Source organism: Gadus morhua, chromosome 9 (assembly GCF_902167405.1).
Source record: "Gadus morhua chromosome 9, gadMor3.0, whole genome shotgun sequence".
NCBI lineage: Eukaryota > Metazoa > Chordata > Actinopteri > Gadiformes > Gadidae > Gadus > Gadus morhua.
This window is the reverse complement of record NC_044056.1, coordinates 11,936,879-11,956,912: the sequence shown is the minus strand read 5'-3', so window position 1 is coordinate 11,956,912 and position 20,034 is coordinate 11,936,879. Positions and strand designations below refer to the sequence as shown.

General features: G+C 53.2%; 1 protein-coding gene across 1 annotated transcript in view; it reads left to right on the top strand.

Moving 5' to 3' along the window:
• The first annotated feature begins 814 nt into the window (after positions 1–814).
• The window catches only part of LOC115550317 (cadherin EGF LAG seven-pass G-type receptor 1), a 42,851-nt gene continuing 23,631 nt past the window's right edge, over positions 815–20,034 (top strand). The window contains exons 1-12 of the mRNA XM_030365226.1: positions 815–4,454; positions 10,631–11,305; positions 12,036–12,258; positions 14,736–14,851; positions 15,276–15,364; positions 16,611–16,768; positions 17,282–17,445; positions 17,626–17,751; positions 18,121–18,287; positions 18,478–18,663; positions 19,068–19,181; positions 19,347–19,524. Coding sequence (XP_030221086.1) covers positions 899–4,454; positions 10,631–11,305; positions 12,036–12,258; positions 14,736–14,851; positions 15,276–15,364; positions 16,611–16,768; positions 17,282–17,445; positions 17,626–17,751; positions 18,121–18,287; positions 18,478–18,663; positions 19,068–19,181; positions 19,347–19,524 — 5,752 coding nt within the window. The 5' untranslated portion in view covers positions 815–898. The remainder of the gene's footprint in view (positions 4,455–10,630; positions 11,306–12,035; positions 12,259–14,735; positions 14,852–15,275; positions 15,365–16,610; positions 16,769–17,281; positions 17,446–17,625; positions 17,752–18,120; positions 18,288–18,477; positions 18,664–19,067; positions 19,182–19,346; positions 19,525–20,034) is intronic.

The following is a 20,034-nucleotide window of genomic DNA, read 5'->3' as shown; positions in this document are numbered from 1 at the left end:
ATTCCAAGTGTGTTCCTTTCAAATGAAGAGCACCTAGGCTAATGTAGCTGTGCAGGTCAACGGAAGCACACAAATCTGTATATTGGCATTTGCCTGTCTTACCCAGATTCAGACTAATGGTTAAATTCTGAATCCCATATAGTGCCTCCAGGAGTTTGCCACTATGAGGTATTTAGAATTAAACTACTCATCCAGGTAAGACCCTGAGAGGCCAATGTACAGATATCTCTCCATCCACAGGGGGAGCCCTCTGCCTGTATTAAAGGCTGCAGAACCAGAGTCCGTCAACATGGGGAGCCCTCTACCTGTACTGAAGGTTGCAGTACCAGAGTTCGTTCATAATAGGTCCATGGTCCAAAGGGGGATCCCTTTTACCTATACTGACGGCCGCAGTACCAGAGTCCGTCCACAGGGGGAGCCCTCTGCCTGTACTGAAGGCATTATAAATGTATTAATTTCTTAAGTTTTAAAGAAACACCGTTGATAGAAGTTGATGGGTCACTGACGTGTCACGGCAAAACTACACAAAAAAATTATTCAGAAGCTATGTGGAGATCGTTTAATTACTCTTTTGTGATATAAAGTTGTTGTCTTTTATGATGTAACGTTCTCGGGTCGGCATTGATATTCAGCTATACTGTATTCAGTACTTATTTTTGTATTAACCATAAAAAAATATTTTGTTTTTATAATTATTGATAGGCCTAATTGTCCTTATAACAGATGCAGTCCGAGGTTGTATTTTAATCAGTAGTTTAAATAAAGTTTGTGCGTGCGTGCGTGTGTGTGTTGATGTCGATGTCCATATGCCTCCATGCCTAGCAAGGGAACGGACGCTGCCCCGGACAGCAGGTGGTTCCTAGGACTGTGAGGACCCGGCGGACCATGGTGGTACAACATGGATGTTCTCAATTTGTGGCTCCGGCTCTGGGTCCTGTTCTCCCTCGGCTTGTATTCAGGAGGCTTTAACCTCGACCTGGACGCGGACCGGCTCCCCGCTTGGTCCGTGCTGGTCAACGCCTCGCTGGGACCCGGGTGGGTCTACGCGTTGGATGGGACTCGAACCCCGAGCTACTGGCGCCGCTTCATCAGCATCGGAGAACTCGACGGGACCGTCCGACTCTCAGGGAAGTTGAACTGCTCATTTCTACCCAGGAACCCCGCTCCATTTTACGTGCGGCTCAGATCGATAACTTCTGCTGATCGGGTATCGATCCGCATTGACCCAGTCCTACGAGGGCCAAAGTGTCCCGTCAGACGCGAGAGGAGCAGTTCGCCCGACGTGTCACTGGACCTCCGCTCCGATCTTTTACCGACGTCTTGTCTCCCCACGCAGGTTTTGTTCCACAGTATCCTAAAGTCTTTACCGCCGTTCCTCTTCCTCCGCCCCACCAGCAACCTCCATGGTTTATCATGCGAGGTGGAGGGCCGTGAGACCCGCCTTCTCCCCGGCGGTGTACTGGAGCCGTGCGTCCCGTCCGACGGGAGGGCGGAGCTGCTGCTGCTCTGCAGGGGGCCAAACTTCAAGAACTCCTGGCTGCGTCTCACAATGCGCCCGGACCCTCAGCTGAGGCGCCGGGGGGTCGGTGGGGGGGTCAGACCCGGCTGTCCCCCTCATCAGGTGGGTTGTAGTGGTGGTGGTAACGTGGGGGCCAGGCGGGGCCGGAGGGCCACTAACACGGCCCCCCAGTTCCAGCTGCCCAACTACCACGTGTCAGTCCCGGAGAACGAGCCGGCGGGGACCCGGGTCATCACACTGCGGGCCCTGGACCCCGACCAGGGCCCCCCCGGGCGGGTCCACTACCACATGGAGGCTCTGTTCGACAGCCGGTCCAACGACCTCTTCCAGATGGACCCGGACACGGGCGGGGTCGTGACCCTGTGGCCCCTGGACCGGGAGAGCAAAGACACGCACGTCTTTAAGGTCGTCGCCGCGGACGACGGGATCCCACGACGCCAGAGCACGGCGTACCTCACGGTGACGGTCAGCGACACCAACGACCACGCCCCCGCCTTCGAGCTCACGCAGTACCGGGTCAGCGTCCGGGAGAACGTGGAGGCGGGCTTTGAGGTGCTGACCATCAGGGCCACCGACGGCGACGCCCCCTCCAACGCCAACATGGTCTACACCATCGTCAACGGCGACGGAGACAACGCAGACTTCGAGATGGACCCCCGCAGCGGGGTGGTCCGGACCCGAGCGCGGCCGGACCGCGAGGCCACGGCCCGGTACCAGCTGGTCGTCCGCGCCGACGACCAGGGCCGGGACCCCGGGCCCCGCAGCGCTACGGCAACCGTGCACATCTCGGTGGAGGACGAGAACGACAACGCACCTCAGTTCAGCGAGCGGCGCTACGAGGTCCGGCTCCAAGAGGACCTCCCGGCCCCCAACAGGGTGGTCCAGGTCCAGGCCTCGGACCCGGACCAGGGGCCCAACGGCCTGGTCCACTACAGCATCGTCAGCGGCAACGTCAGAGGCCAGTTCTACATCCACGGCCCCACGGGGGTCATCGACCTGGTCGGGCCCCTGGACTACGAGGCGGTGAGGGAGTACCACCTCCGCATCAGGGCGCAGGACGGGGGCCGCCCCCCGCGGGCCAACGCCACGGGCCTGGTGGTGGTGAGGGTCCTGGACGCCAACGACAACGCCCCCATGTTCGTCAGCACGCCGTTTCAGGCCTCGGTGCCGGAGAGCGCAGCGGCGGGGGCCTCGCTCATCCACATCCAGGCCATGGACGCCGACGCGGGCGCCAACGGCCGGCTGGAGTACCGGCTCACGGCCACGGCGCCCGGCTTCCCCTTCGCCATCAACAACAGCACGGGCTGGGTCACGGTCGCCACGGCACTGGACCGCGAGGCGGTCGAGCTCTACACCTTCGGCGTGGAGGCGGTGGACGGCGGCGTGCCGGCCCTGTCGTCGGCGGCGAGCGTGACGGTGACGGTGCTGGACGTCAACGACAACACGCCCACCTTCCCCCGGCGGCAGTACGAGCTGAGGGTGAGCGAGGACGCGGCGGTGGGCGGCAGCGTGCTGGCGCTCAGCGCCGTGGACCGCGACGCCAACAGCGTGGTCAGCTACCAGATCACCGGCGGCAACACGCGCAACCGCTTCGCCATCAGCAGCCAGGCGGCGGGCGGGCTGCTGACGCTGGCGCTGGCGCTGGACTACAAGCAGGAGCGGCAGTACGTGCTGACGGTGGCGGCCTCCGACGGCACGCGGGCCGACTCGACGCAGGTCACCATCAACGTGACGGACGCCAACACGCACCGGCCCGTCTTCCAGAGCGCCAACTACCAGGTGACCCTGGGGGAGGACCAGCCGGCGGGCGCCACCGTGGTGGTCATCGCCGCCACGGACGAGGACACGGGGGAGAACGCCCGCATCACCTACGTCATGGAGGACAACGTGGCGCAGTTCAGGATCCACCCGGCCACGGGCGCCATCACCACGCAGGTGGAGCTGGACTACGAGGACCAGGCCTCCTACACCCTCGCCGTCATCGCCAGCGACAACGGCGTCCCGCAGAAGTCCGACACCGCCTACGTGGAGATCATCGTGGCGGACGCCAACGACAACGCGCCGCAGTTCCTGCGGGACCTGTACCAGGGCGCGGTGCCGGAGGACGCACCCGTCTACACCAGCGTGCTCCAGGTCTCGGCCGTGGACCGGGACTCAGGCGCCAACGGGAGGATCAGCTACACCTTCCAGGGCGGCGACGACGGGGACGGAGACTTCTTCATCGAGACGTACTCCGGGAACATCCGCACGGCCCGCAAGCTGGACCGGGAGAACGTGGCGGTGTACAGTCTGAGGGCCCTCGCCCTGGACCGGGGCGTGCCCCCGCTCAGGGCCCTGGTGGACATCCAGCTGTCCGTCCTGGACGTCAACGACAACGCGCCGGTGTTCCTCACGGAGGAGATGGTGCTCAGCGTGCCCGAGAACAGCGCGGTGGGCTCCACGGTGGGCCGCGTGGCCGCCTCGGACCCCGACCAGGGCTCCAACGCCCAGATCCTGTTCCAGATCGTGGAGGGGAACCAGCAGGAGGTGTTCCAGCTGGACGTGTTCACCGGGGACCTGGTGGCCCTCAGCGAGCTGGACTACGAGGCCCGGGCCGAGTACACCCTGGTGGTGCAGGCCACCTCCGCGCCGCTGGTCAGCCGTGCGGTGGTCCACGTCCGCCTGCAGGACGTCAACGACAACCCGCCGGTCCTCGGCGACTTTCAGATCGTCTTCAACAACTACGTGAGCGACCGGCCAGGCGGGTTCCCGGCCGGCGTCATCGGGAGGGTTCCCGCCCGCGACCCCGACGTCTCGGACCGGTTGCGCTACGACATCGTCGAGGGCAACGAGCTGCAGTTGCTCCTGCTGGACCGGGACAGCGGAGACCTGAGCCTCAGCCGGGACCTGGACAACAACCGCCCCCTGGAGGCCCGCATGGAGGTGTCCGTCAGCGGTAGGAGCCGGTCTCTTGTTCACCATATCTATACGCTTAGTGTGGTTATGATACGGGCTCTTCATGTGGATGTTAGAGACGATCGAGGTCTGTGGGGCCCCTGAGGACGGGCCTGTCGGGGGGCCCCAGAGGACAGCCTGTGGGGCCCGTCCCGACATCATAAAGTACAAGCACTTAATTGAACAGATAAATAACTTGAGCTTAGAAGGAGGTCGTTCATTGTGTCTCCTGGCAGCATTAACGCTTCTTCGAGAGCCGTAGAGAGACGAGAGGCACGCTGCTAGTTTAATCAGATCAAAGAACTTCCACATTGCTTTCATCAGAGCGAATACAATGGAAGACCGTTGGCAAACTCCAACACCAAATTAGCAGAGTTATTCAGTTAAGACAGTTAGTTTGTTAGTAAGTGAGTTTGTTTAGTCAGTTAAGCAGCGAGTCTGTTTGTTAGTGAGTCAGTAAGTTGTTCAGTCAGAGAGTGAGTGAATCTGGTCAGTCAGTTAGTCTACTGACTGACTTAGTCAGTCAGAGAGTGAGTCTGAGTTGAACCAGCTGAGCTCATCCCAACTCAAGTGGAACTGGTGTTGAAGTGATGTCAGGTTATGTAAGAATAGGTCATAGAAGACATAGAAGTCTGTCTGTCTGTCTGTCTGTCTGTCTGTCTGTCTGTCTGTCTGTCTGTCTGTCTGTCTGTCTGTCTGTCTGTCTGTCTGTCTGTCTGTCTGTCTGTCTGTCTTCTCTACAAGTTAGAGGGAACGAGGTTGTTGGAACCCAAAAGAAAGGACTTGCTGTATGTGTGGGGGGGGGGGGGGGGAGGGGGGGAGGGAGTAAGTGTGTATCTGTGTGTGTGAGTGTGTGTGTGGGGGGGGGGGGTTAAGCACTGAGGAGCTTTGGCAACTTCTTTGGTGTTGGCATGACAACGGGCAAAGAAACGCATATTGGTGCATTCTTAGCTGTGTGTGTGTGTGTGTGTGTGTGTGTGTGTGTGTGTGTGTGTGTGTGTGTGTGTGTGTGTGTGTGTGTGTGTGTGTGTGTGTGTGTGTGTGTGTGTGTGTGTGTGTGTGTGGGGGGGGTAGCCTGAACTTTTTGGGGGTGCTTTTGTCCCTGTGCAGATGTCCCACAAATGCATTGTGATGGAGCTACTAACCCCGTCAGGTCAGAGTAACATGGGGGGTTGTAGTGGTACGGTGGTGGAGCGTTTGGATTGTGGTTTGTGGTGTAGGGTGGGGGGGGGGTTTGGGGTGGTGGAGGGTGGAGGGGATGGTGTAGGGAGTGGGGATGGTGTAGGGTGGTGTGGTGTTGGGTGGGGGTGTCGGTTGGTGTAGGGGGCGGATGTAGGGTGGTGTGGTGTGGTGTTAGGTGGGGATGTAGGGTGGAGTAGAGTGGGGGTGTGATTTGGTGTGGTGTGGTGCAGGGTGGGGGTGTAGGATGGAGTAATGTGGTGTAGAGTGGGGGTGTGGTGTGGTGAAGGGTGGGGGTGTAGGGTGGTGTGGTGTAGGGTGGGGGTGTGGTGTGGTGTAGGGTGGGGGTGTAGGGTGGTGTGGTGTAGGGTGGGGGTGTAGGGTGGTGTGGTGTAGGGTGGGGGTGTAGGGTGGTGTGGTGTAGGGTGGGGGTGTAGGGTGGTGTAGGGTGGTGTGGTGTGGTGTAGGGTGGAGTGTTGTAGGGTGGTGTAGGGTGGGGGTGTAGGGTGGGGGTGTAGGGTGGGGGTGTAGGGTTGGGGTGTAGGGTGGAGTGTTGTAGGGTGGTGTAGAGTCGGGGTGTGTTGTGTGGGGTGGGATGGTGTTTTGGTGTAGGGTGTGTACGGTGGGGGGTGGTGTAAGATGTGTCGGGTGGGGGTGGTGTAGGTTGGGGGGGTTGCTGGTGTCGGGTGGGGGTGCAGGGTGGTGTAGGTTGGGGGGGTTGCTGGTGTCGGGTGGGGGTGGTGTAGGTTGGGGGGGTTGCTGGTGTCGGGTGGGGGTGGTGTAGGTTGGGGGGGTTGCTGGTGTAGGGTGGGGGTGCAGGGTGGTGTAGGCTGGGGGGGGTTGCTGGTGTCGGGTGGGGGTGGTGTAGGTTGGGGGGGTTGCTGGTGTCGGGTGGGGGTGCAGGGTGGTGTAGGCTGGGGGGGGTTGCTGGTGTCGGGTGGGGGTGGTGTAGGCTGGGGGGGGTTGCTGGTGTCGGGTGGGGGTGCAGGGTGGTGTAGGCTGGGGGGGGGGGCGGCGGTGCCATTGTGTAGTCTCTATTGTCCCGCTCTAAAGCTCCAGACCACAGCTCTTTATCAGCCGGTTGCTGCGGGAAACACGCCAGGAATCTGAGGCTGAGCCATCGAACCCTGACGTCATAAAGATCTGCTCTGAGGTCCTCCTCCTCTCCTCCACCTCCCCTCCACCCCTCCTCTCCCACCTGCACCTCTCCTCCATCTCTCCTCTCATCTCCTCCACCTCTCCCTCCTCCTCCAACTCCACCTCTCCTACTGAAACATATCAATGTTCTCACAAGAAATTACTCTGATCACATGACCTGTGGTGAGGAGAGAGAGGGAGAGCGAGAGAGAGAGGGAGAGAGGGAGGGGGGGTGGGGAGAGGGAGGGAGGGAGAGAGGGTGGGAGAGAGACTACACTTGTAAGCAGTTAGAGGTTTATATTGTATACATTTATATTCAGTTTCATGTTAATGTCCTGCTGCGTTTTGAGTGAGCTTGAATAATGTATAAGAAAAGCTGTGTGTGTGTGTGTGTGTGTGTGTGTGTGTGTGTGTGTGTGTGTGTGTGTGTGTGTGTGTGTGTGTGTGTGTGTGTGTGTGTGTGTGTGTGTGTGTGTGTGTGTGTGTGTGTGCGACAGTATGAGGACAGTGTAACAGGGTGGAAAGCTCATCTTTGTCTGTTGATTACAGCCCCCCCCCCACCGCAGAGCTAAACATCAGAGCTAGCTAGCTGGCTACCAACTAAATATTACCTAAAAGCTCATTGACAATTAGCTATATTTGTTGCTAACTATGAGCTTACGGCTAGCCACCCATGAGCTAAGGATAAGCTTAAAACTAGCAAACTATGATCCAAACATCTAGCCAACAATGAGCTAACAACTAGCCAACAATGAGCTAACTATAAGCTAACAACACACAAATAACTGACTGTGATCCTTAACCCCTTCAGACCCTGTGTCCATTACAATGGACGTCACATGACGGGGGCTTTTTTTTTTACTTTTTCAACGTTTTACACCACTTGAAACCTTAAGTCCATACAAGTGGACGTTTAACAACCAATCAAACGGCAGTATAGCTTTGCTTGTTGACGTATGAAAAAAATCCACCGCATGGAAGAGAGGCATGGCAGGGCTTCACCCCACACGTCGAAGTAAGGACCATTTTCAACAGTTATATTCATATTTATAGATATTTTATAGAATATTTCATAGTTTTGATACAATATTGAAAGATGGAATGTATAAATAGAAGTGTAATATCGTATGTTTCAGTGTTAGTTTTTACACAGGATTTTATCAAATATCGCTGTCCATTAGAATGGACATTGGGTCAGAAACCATTTTATTGAACTCAATTTACCAGTATTGATGAATGACCTTATTACTATAAAAACAGTACATCAGAATAAGAGAATGAGTTGATAATCAGTTGAAAATATTCCATATGCAGAATATACAGCCCTTGAAGTCCTTGAACTGATCGACAATGGAAATATCTCTGATATTGACATTTTTGGAAGCGATGAGGAAGATGGAGATGCTAATAGATTTCCAAGAGTGGGTGAGTGTAGAAAGTCAGTGAATATCATATAAAAAAATAGTCATGTTTTAGTATAAACATCGCATAATATCACATATAAGATTTTAAATAAATAAATAAATAAATAAATATATACAGACAGATATATTTGCTAATGATTTCAGGGGAAGACAGGGATGAGGCAGAGGTACCATTGGTAGGGGAAGAAGTTGAGATTGAGGCAGTGGAAGGTCAGGATGAGGAAGACGGAGAGAATTATGAGCTTGAGGAGGCAGATGGAAACCTGTTACTTGAGGATGGCCCTTTTGCAAACATCACAAAGAAGAGTGATATTGAGTGGCGTCGCACCCCCTTTACCCCAGTAAACACGACATGGGAAAGTCCTGCTCCTGCTCCTGAACCCCCTGAGCCACTAACACCATATGGCTACTTCAAGCAGTATGTTCCCAGTGAGATGTTCCAGCTGATGACAACAATGACTAACATCTATGCAGAACAAAATGCAGTCAGGGGGTATAAACATGCATCAATTTCTGAGATTGAAGCCCTTGTTGGTCTACATTTGGCAACTGGTGCATTGGGTTTGCCAAGAGTGCGAATGTACTGGTCTTCCAGTATCAATATCGGCCTTTTCCGGGATACTCTGTCTCGAAACCGATTTTTCCAGCTTCGCTCCAACCTGCATGTGGTGAACAACAATGAGAGGCCTTCTGAAAACACTGATGTGTTCTACAAGGTCAGACCACTCTATGATTCCATAAGGAAACGCTGTCTAGAGCTGCAAATGGAAGAAGAACTCGCAATTGATGAGCAGATTGTGCCTTTCAGGGGGAAACTTTCTGTGCTTCAGTATATCAAAGGGAAGCCAGAACCATGGGGAGTCAAGATATATTTCCTCTGCGGCAAAAGTGGCCTTGCTTATGACTTCCTCATCTATCAAGGTGCCACAACAGAGCTCTCTGAGCAGAGCAAGAAGGTTTTAGGACATGGAGCAGGTGTGGTTGCCCACCTGTGCCAGAGAATCCAGAATCCTAACCACAAGCTCTTTTTTGACAACTTCTTCACTACCTACAATGTCCTTGAAGTGCTGGCTGAAAAGAAAATCCATGCGGCTGGCACAGCTAGGGTTGTCCGCTTTGCAAAGCCTCCACTGAAGAGTGACAAGGAAATGTCAAAAAAAGAGCGAGGGAACCATGATGAAGTGAGGAGTAGGGATGGAAAGGTGGTTCTAGTGAAGTGGTTTGATAACCGCTCTGTTGTCCTGGCCTCCAACTTTGTTGGTGTAGGAGATGAAGATGAAGTTGCTAGGTGGCAGAAGAAAGATGGGCAGTTTGTTACGGTCAAGCGTCCAGAGGTGGTGAAGAAATACAATAAGGCCATGGGAGGGGTGGACAAGCTTGATCAACTCATCAGCCTTTACAGGATTGCCATCCGGTCCCGCAAATGGTCACTGCGCATGATTACTCATGCCTTTGATGTTGCTGTAGTGAATAGCTGGCTTGAGTATCGCAGAGACAAAGAACGTCAGGGCACTCAGCCACCGCTAGTCATGGATCTCCTTGAATTCAAATTGAATGTGGCAGAAGCTCTTGTGCGTTTGGGGAAGCCCCACGCATTGAGAAAACGAGGGAGGCCGAGCAGTTCCAACACACCCAGTCCATGTATGAGTCCACCTCACCATGATGAGCCCCCAAAAAAGAGGGGAGCCATGGAAAAACGGCCCCTTCAAGAGGTGCAGACCGACATGCTGGACCACATGCCAAATTATGATGCAAAAAAAGAAGCAACAAGGTGCAAATTGCCAGGCTGTTCAGGAAAAACGCATGTCTACTGTGACAAGTGTCAGGTACACTTCTGTTTTGTGTCACAGAGAAATTGCTTCAAATATGCCCACAGAAAATGAGACTAAAATGACCGAAATGTGAGACCCTCAAGTTATTTTTGTTGGTAAATTGTAACCAAAAAAAAAAAATGTGTTATATTTTAAAACTGTTGGGACCTTACAAAAAAACATCATTTGAAATGTTCAAGTTCATGTTCCATGTAATGTCCATGTTATGAGACAAAAAATAGGTATGATGTTGTCATATGATGTTCATATTTTAACAACTGTTTGGACCCGATGACCATTGAAATGGACAAAAAAAATAACAATTAAAGAGTTATGATAAAAAAAAATAATAATTTGATTCTCATTTCTGGTTGCATTAAGGATGGGAAAAAGTCATTATTATATTTTTCACAACCTTGGAACATAATTGGGGTCTGAAGGGGTTAAAATGAGCTAAAAGCTATCAATAGTTAACAAGTGTCAGTTATCAGCGGGTTGTCTACTGCATTGTTCGCATTGGTCAGAAGGTTATGCCCCGCCCACTCAGACCTGGTGGGGGGCTCCTCATTGGTGCCCAGAGACACGTCTTCTCCATCATAGTGAACAGGATGTTGTCACGGTTACAGATGGCGTGCACCGGGTGTCCGCCCGCTGCGTGCTCCGCGTCGCCGTGGTGACGGACGAGATGCTGAGCAGCAGCATCACGCTGCGCCTGGACCACATGACCCAGGACCGCTTCCTGTCCCCGCCCCTCCTCGCTCGCTTCACCGCCGCCGTGGCGACCGTCCTGGCCACGCCCCCCCACGCCGTCTCGGTGTTCAGCGTGCAGGACGACGCCGAGGGCGCGGTCCTCAACGTGTCCCTCTCCGCCCTGCGGCCCCTCCCCCGGGGGGCGGGGGTGCCGGGGGGCGGGGCCTGGGTCCCCGCGGCGACGCTGAGGGAGCTGCTGTACCTGAACCGCACCCTGCTGGGGCGCCTGGCCGCGCTGAGCGTCCTGCCCTGGGACGACAACGTGTGTCTGCGCGAGCCCTGCGACAACTACATGCTGTGTGTGTCGGTGCTGCGCTTCCAGAGCTCCGCCCCGCGCTTTGAGGTGGGCGGGGCTGGGGCCGGGGGCGGCGGGGTGATGTTCCACTCGGTGCGGCCCGTGGCCGGCCTGCGGTGCCGTTGCCCCCCCGGCTTCACGGGGGACTACTGTGAGACGGAGCTGGACCTCTGCTTCTCCTCGCCCTGCCGGCCCCCGGCCCGCTGCCGCCACCGCGAGGGGGGCTACACCTGCCTGTGCCCTGCCCACCGCACAGGTGAGTCACATCTGCACACACCTGGAGAGTACAGTAGAGTAGAGTAGAGTAGAGTATAGAGTAACAGTCTGGTCCCTGCAGTAGAGTTGACTACAGTAGAATGCAGTAGAGTAGACTACAGTAGACTACCATAGAGTGCAGTAGAGCAGAGACTAACAGTCTGGTCTCTGCATTAGAGTACAGTAGACTACAGTAGAGTAGACTAGAGTAGGGTAGAATTGAATACAGTACAGTAGGAAACAGTAGTGTACAGTAGAATACAGTAGTGCACAGTACAGTAGGGTACGGTAGAATACAGTAGGATGCAGTACAGTAGAATACAGTAGGGTACGGTAGAGTACAGTAGAGTAGAGTAGGGTACAGTAGAATACAGTAGGGTACGGTAGAATACAGTAGGATACAGTACAGTAGAATACAGTAGGGTACGGTAGAGTACAGTGGAGTACAGTAGGGTACAGTAGAGTACAGTATAATACAATAGGGTAGAGTACAGTAGGATGCAGTACAGTTTAGTACAGTAGGATGCAGTACAGTAGGATGCAGTACAGTTTAGTACAGTAGGATGCAGTACAGTAGGGTACAGTAGGGTACAGTACAGTAGAGTACAGTAGGGTACAGTACGGTAGAGTACAGTAGGGTTCAGTACAGTAGAGTACAGTAGGATGCAGTACAGTAGGATGCAGTACAGTAGGGTAGAGTACAGTAGTGGGTAACTCTGTGGTTTGTTTAGGGCTGCGCTGCGAGGTGGACTCCCTTGGGGGCCGCTGTGCCGCGGGGGCGTGTGGTAGCGGGGGGACCTGTGTGGACCTGCTGGTGGGGGGCTTCGTGTGCCGCTGCCCCCCCGGCCCCTACCTCCCGCCCTTCTGTCGCCTCGCCGCCCGCAGCTTCCCCGGCCGCTCCTTCGTCACCTTCTCCGGCCTCCGCCAGAGGTTCCACTTCACGCTGAGCTTAAGGTAGGACCTGACCTCCGACCTCTACCCTCCCACCCTGGCCCAAAGCTGCAGGGCTCAGGAGGTAGAGCGGGTCGGCTGGTAACCAGAAGGTTGCTGGTTCGATCCCCGGCTCCTCCGAGCCGAGTGTCGAGGTGTCCCTGAGCGAGGCACCTCACCCTGACAGCTCAGACGAGCTGGCTGTCGCCCTGTGTGGCTGACACCGCCGTCGGTGTGTGAATGTGTGCATGAACGGGTGCATGTGAGGCCGTATTATAAAGCGCTTGGAGAGCCACTTTTCAGAATCCGTCTGAGGCAACGGAAATCATGCTGATTTGATAATTCCTCTGGGCTTACAGGTCTAGCCTTCTAACGCAAAGTTATGAATAACAGGCTTATGGAGGTCATAATTCATGCTGGTGTATTACTCCAACATGGCTGGTCCCTTGTTCTGGGTTGATGGATTATTAGTTTGAAACCAGGATTTGGAAAAGGTTTTTTTCAGATGAATGCCCCCCCCCCTGTGGCCGGAGAGTGCGTAGCAGCTCTGAGCGCTCAGATCAGAGGTAATGAGCTGAGCTCTCACTTCATGAACCAGTTGCTTTAATTTTACGGCTCAACCGTGAACCTTGATGTTTTAAGGTATAACGGTTTTAAATATTCAACACCGGCCAACCCTGGTGTTCATCATAACCTGGTTTATTCTTTACATATTCCTGATACTTCACAGTATTCCTTAGGTATCTTAGTATTCCTGATCTTACAGTCCAATATCTGCAGTGAGCAGGAATGGGGCCTTGAATGCCTTCGGACCATCTATTGGTGTGGCATGTTGTGGCAGAGGGCTGCTGTGTGAGTTCACTTCCTGTCTGCTAACTAGTGCTGAGTCAGGTGCCCTGGCCCCACAGGAAGCAGTCATCAACCTCGACTCCTGTCCTTACGATAACGCTCCAGTTATGGGGACACACTATATATATATATATTGTGTGATTGAACCTTACTTTACAATGGGCATGTGGTCATGTATTAAACCCTAAGCCTCTAACATGTAGTAATGTGTACATTATACTCCTTAGCCTCTATCATGTAGTAATGTGTACATTATACTCCTTAGCCTCTAACATGTAGTAATGTGTACATTATACTCCTCAGCCTCTAACATGTAGTAATGTGTACATTATACTCTTCAGCCTCTACCATGTAGTAATGTGTACATTATACCTACTCCTCAGCCTCTAACATGTAGTATTGTGTACATTATACTCCTCAGCCTCTAACATGTAGTAATGTGTACATTATACTCCTCAGCCTCTACCATGTAGTAATGTGTACATTATACTCCTCAGCCTCTACCATGTAGTAATGTGTACATTATACCTACTCCTCAGCCTCTACCATGTAGTAATGTGTACATTATACTCCTCAGCCTCTACCATGTAGTAATGTGTATACTTACTCCTCAGCCTCTGACATGTAGTATTGTGTACATTATACTCCTCAGCCTCTACCATGTAGTAATGTGTACATTATACCTACTCCTCAGCCTCTACCATGTAGTAATGTGTACATTATACTCCTCAGCCTCTACCATGTAGTAATGTGTACATTATACCTACTCCTCAGCCTCTAACATGCAGTAATGTGTGTAGTGAACCCTCAGCCTTTACAGCTGACCTCGATGTCTCTGTTGACGCATTTCTACGAGGACTTTTCCACAAGGTTTTCACCTATGATGATCAAACTCATAAATCTCCCATATTTTACTCTCGTTAAGTTACCTTGACAACGGCCGGTGGGGGAGGGGGTCGGGGGTCAGGGGGGAGGAAACAGGTGTTGGTTTTGCTCAGAGATGTTTCCGGCAGACTCGCCCACGACCCACCTGGGATCTGAACCCCACCGCCGCGTGTCACACAGCCTCCCGCCTCCTCACTCCCTCAAACCCTCCCTCCTCCCTCCCTCCCGCAACCTCCCACCTCCCTCCCTCCCTCCCCCCCACAGACCTCCCTCTTCTCACCCTCCCCCCTCTTTCCCTCCCTCTCTTAACCTCCCTCCCTCCCCCCCCTACAGACCTCCCTCTTCTCACCCTCCTACCTCCCTCTCTCTCCCCTGCAGACCTCCCCCCTACCTCCCTCTCACCCACCTCCCTCCCTCCTCCCTCAGACCTGCCTCCTCTCACCCTCACACTTCCCTCCCTCCCTCTCTCCCTCCTTCCCTCCTCTCAATCTCCCACTTCCCTCACCCCATCCCTACTTCTCTCCCTCCCTCCCCTTCTCTCTAATTTCCGTTAGAAAGAGGTGGAGGAATTTCAGGTCAAGCGATTTGTTGCCCTGATCCCAGAGAGCGGCAGCAGCAGCAGTGACCTCTGTCTGTTCAAATGAGCTGTGATGACACAATAAACATGAATCAATAGAGCTGCTGCCGCTCCCTGGTGGACGGTCTGAGGTGTGGATCAGTGTGTTCATAATGTATTGTTGTTGTTGTTGTCGTTGTTTGTGGTGCAGCTTTGCGACCAGAGAGCGCAGTGGGCTGCTGCTGTACAACGGACGCTTCAACCAGAAACACGACTTCATCGCTCTGGAGCTGGTGGACGAGCAGGTGCAGCTCACCTTCTGCACAGGTAAACAAGCCCTGCCCAACTTAACAACCGGTAAACAAGTCCCTCCCACAACCACAACAGGTAAACAAGCCCCGCCCGGCTTAACGCCAGGTAAACAAGCCCCTCCCATCTTCACAACAGGTAAACAAGCCCGCCCATCTAACGACAGGTAAACATGCCCCTTCCACCCTAGCGGCAGGTGAACAAGCCCCTTCCACCTTAACGACAGGTAAACAAGCCCCTCCCACAATCACAACAGGTAAACAAGCCCCTCCCACCATCACCACACGTAAACAAGCCCCTCCCACTTTCACAACAGGTAAACAAGCCCCTCCCACTTTCACAACAGGTAAACTAGCCCCTCCCAACTATGCAGCTTTAAAGGAGCCTCCCTGTGTTCCTCTGAGCCATAGCGGTTGTTGTTGTAAAAGCGTTTCTCTTCCAGGCGACACAAAGACAGTTGTGTCTCCGTTTGTGGCGGGCGGGCTCAGCGATGGCCAATGGCATTCAGTTCATCTCCGGTACTACAACAAGGTAGGCTGTTTTTCCTGTCAATCACCCCGCAGGGTATTTATCCCTCCTGTGGTTGGTGGAGTCGTAGTCTAATGCACTCAGAGGGGGGGAGTTTCGTCTGGGTGGAGAGTTGATTGGCTGCTTTATACACGAACAAGCCAGTAAGGTTACATTGAATTTTCTTATTCATGTTGAATCATCCACTTAATAATGAATAATTATTTAACAGATTATGAACAAACAAGCCGCTACGCAGGCGCACACACACACACACACACACACACAAACACACACACACACACACACACACACACACACACACACACACACACACACACACACACACACACACACACATTCACACACACAGCGTGGGGCGTAACTAGGTCGGGGTAATGGTGTCATGAACAACAACAATGCTAACCACCTCGGGGTGGGAGGTCTTTGTCTGAAGGTCAGCGATGCCACCGGTTGCTATGGCAACAGACACGCTGGACCCTGCCGTTGGGACTCTGAAAGCTTGTGTCTTGACCTCGTTTGGTGGGGACGAGATGAAATAATAATTATGATATTTACCTTATTTAAATTGCTTCTTTACCAGCATTTTATAATTTCCTTCACTGAGAACTAAAACCGATAAAACAGAATAATAAAATACAGAACCACTAATGAGGCCTAATATGAAGATCATCTTTTTTAACTAAATGTTTTTAAACATTTTATATGTTCTATCTGTTCTAGGTGTTGCTATATTCTAGATGTCTCTAGGTTCCAGAGGTCCTAGCTGTTGCTATGTTCTAGATGTCTCAATGTTCCAGATGTTTCTAGGTTCTTGGTGTTACAGAGGTTCTAGGTGTCTCTAGGTTCTAGAGGTCCTAGGTGTTGCTATGTTCTAGATGTCTCTAGGTTCCAGAGGTCCTAGGTGTTGCTATGTTCTAGATGTCTCAATGTTCCAGATGTGTCTAGGTTCTTGGTGTTACAAAGGTTCTAGGTGTCTCTAGGTTCTAGAGGTCCTAGGTGTTGCTATGTTCTAGATGTCTCTAGGTTCAAGAGGTCCTTGGTGTTGCTATGTTCTAGATGTCTCTAGGTTCCAGAGGTCCTAGGTGTTGCTATGTTCTAGATGTCTCTATGTTCCAGATGTTTCTAGGTTCTAGGTGTTCCAGAGGTTCTAGGTGTCTCTAGGTTCCAGAGGTTCTAGGTCTTGGAGATGGTTCTATGTTGGTTCTAGATGGTTATTTTCAGAGCGTGGTTCTCCCCTCTCCTCCAGCCTAATATCGGCCACCTGGGCACGCCCCACGGCCCGTCAGGGGAGAAGGTGGCCGTGGTTGCCGTGGACGACTGTGATGTTGACGTGTCCCTTCGCTTCGGAGCCCAGATCGGAAACTACTCCTGCTCTGCTCAGGGAACCCAGGGAGGAGCCAAGAAGTAAGACCGCCTCTCTCTGTCTGTCTCGCTCTCTGTCTCTGTCTCTGTCTCTCTCTGTCTCTCTCTCTGTCTCTCTGTCTGTCTTTCTGTCTGTCTGTCTGTCTGTCTGTCTGTCTGTCTGTCTCTCTCATTGTGTCTCTCTTTGTGTCTGTCTGTCTCTCTCTCTCTCTCTCTCTCTCTCTCTCTCTCTCTCTCTCTCTCTCTCTCTCTCTCTCTCTCTCTCACTTTCTGTCTCTGTCTCTCTAAGCCCTAACTTAGGTCTAAGCACTAACTCTATCTGCAGTAGGTTGTTGGGTCTAAGCCCTAACTCTCTAGCTCCAGTGGGTTGTTGGGTCTAAGCCCTAACTCTCTAGCTCCAGTGGGTTGTTGGGTCTAAGCCCTAACTCTCTAGCTCCAGTGGGTTGTTGGGTCTAAGCCCTAACTCTCTAGCTCCAGTGGGTTGTTGGGTCTAAACCCTAACTCTATCTGCAGTAGGTTGTTGGGTCTAAGCCCTATTTCCCTGTACCCCTGCAGGTCATTGGATCTCACGGGACCCCTGCTGCTGGGGGGGGTTCCCGACCTGGACGAGGACTTCCCAGTCCAGAGGTCGGACTTCGTGGGCTGCATGCGGGACCTGAGCATCGACCACCAGCCCGTCGACATGGCAACCTACATCGCCAACAACGGCAGCACCGCTGGTGGGACCAATACCATAATATAACATCACCTATATCGGATTATAGATGATGTAATATGCATCCTTATACATTCTAACATGATCTACACAATACGATATCAAATATAATTTATATTATACTATACACTATATTTAATGTCTGGATCTATTTTATATAATCTATAATCTCCCCCCCCTCCAGGCTGTCCGGAGCTGCAGGACTTCTGTGCCGGGGTGGTGTGTGAGAGCGGGGGGGCGTGTGTCAGCAGGTGGGGGGGCTTCCTGTGCGACTGCCCCCTCGGCTACGGGGGCAAGACCTGCCAGCACGGTAATGCTGTGTGTGTGTCTGTGTGTGTGTGGGTGTGGGTGTGTGGGTGTGTGTGTGTGGGTGAGAGTGAATGAGTGAGTTCAACCATTGCCGTGATTGGTCCATTTTGGAGGGAGCAAACTGATGACAGAGAGGGTCTACCCTTTCCACCATGTTTTCACCGGCCGGTGCTTCCTCCTTAACGTGTGTGTGTGTGTGTGTGTGTGTGTGTGTGTGTGTGTGTGTGTGTGTGTGTGTGTGTGTGTGTGTGTCTGTGTCTGTGTGTGTGTGTGTGTGTGTGTGTGTGTGTGTCTGTGTGTGTGTGTGCGTGCACGCTTGTGTGTTTCTGTGTGTTTGTGTGTGTGTGTGTGTGTGTGTGTGTGTGTCCAGTCATGCCCTCCCCCCACTCCTTCCCGGGGGGGGCGGTGCTGTGGTGGGCGGACCCCGGGGTCACCGTCTCCCTCCCCTGGTTCCTGGGCCTCATGTTCCGGACCCGCCGCCCCTCTGGGACCCTGGTCCACACCGCCGCCGGGGGAGCCTCCGCCCTGCAGCTGCTGGTACGGACACACCGGTAGTGACACATCTGGGGTGACACACCCGGAGTGACACACCTGGAGTGAAATCTGGAGTTAGACTATAAACATCTGGAGTTAGATAATAAACATCTGGAATTAGATAATACAAATCTGGAGTTAAACATCTGGAGATAGAAAAGTGGTTTGATGTTAAATGGCCCCTCTTCCCCAGCTGGTGGACAGCTGTGTGAGGTTCCAGGTGTTCCAGGACTCCGTGGAGGTGGGGGTGGTGGAGTTCCCTGAGGTTCGGGTGGATGACGGGGCGTGGCACCACCTCCAGGTGGAGCTGAGGAGCGTGAGGGAGGGGAAGGAGACCACCTACCTGGCCCAGGTGTCCTTGGACTACGGCATGTTCCAGGTACGCAGGCCTAACCGGCTGTTTGTGTGGTTAAGGGCCTCGTCTGACCAGGTGTGTGTCTGGTTAGGGCGCTTACCTGACCAGGTGTGTGTCTGGTTAAGGGCCTTACCTGACCAGGTGTGTGTCTGGTTAAGGGCCTTACCTGACCAGGTGTGTGTCTGGTTAAGGGGCTCACCTGACCTGGTTTGTGTCTCGTTAAAGGGCTCACCTGACAAGGTGTGTGTCTGGTTAAGGGGGTCACCTCACCAGGTGTGTGTCTCGTCAAGGGGGTCACCTGACCAGGTGTGTGTCTGGATAAGGGGCTCACCTGACCTGGTGTCTGGTTAAGGGGCTCACCTGACCAGGTGTGTGTCTGGTTAAGGGGTCACCTTACCAGTTGTGTGTGTCTGCCCCTCTCATTGCAGCGGCGGGTGGAGGTCGGGAGGCAGCTGCCCGGTCTGGAGATCAGGACTCTGTTTGTCGGAGGTCTGTTGGATTCAGACGGACGGGTGGTGAACGGACTGACGGGCTGCATCCAGGTGAGTCCACGCCCGGACCAGGACCCGGACCAGGACCCGGGCGCCGTTGTTACCTTCAAGTTGTGCTCGGTGTGTGTGTGTGTGTGTGTGTGCGTGTGTGTGTGTGTGTGTGAGCATCTGTGTGCGTGCTAATGTGCCTGTGTGTGTGTCTGTGTGTGTGTGTAGGGGGTGCGTATGGGTGAGACCCCCACCACCCTGTCCAATGTCAACATGCTGGAGGCCAGGCGGGCGGGGCCGGTCAAGGAAGGCTGTGAAGTCGCCGACCACTGTAGCTCCGCCCCCTGCCCCGCCCACAGCCGCTGCATCGACCGCTGGGCCGCGCACAGCTGCCCCTGTAACCACGGTAACGCAACATCCATGTTTCACCTTATACTATAACATTATAACATACCACTAGGCCATGTTATAACATAACATTACTTCATAAAGCAAAACCATGTTTCAGAGCTCCCCATGTTAACAGTGTGGAGATGTTACTAAAATGTAAACAACATGTTTAATGTTGTAACATGTTATGAAACATGTTATTATATAAATTATGTCATGACGTCTACATGGCTGTAAACATTGGGATAACATGTTATTGACATGTTATTAAAGGACAATTCCGGTATTTTTTTAACATTGAGCCCCCTTTCTGGTTTGTTTAGGATGAAATAGAGTGGGTGACACCGAAATTTGAACTATTAGTCCTTTCTCGGGTATTTGGCTCATTTTGAATCACTCCTGCCTGCTTCACAAGTGCTGTCTGTGTGCATACACAAACCTGTCAACCCAGCAACCCTAAACGTTCGTTTTCAAAAATGTGCAAGTAACCGAGTGGTTAGTGGCATTCGTGAAGTTTAAAAAAAAA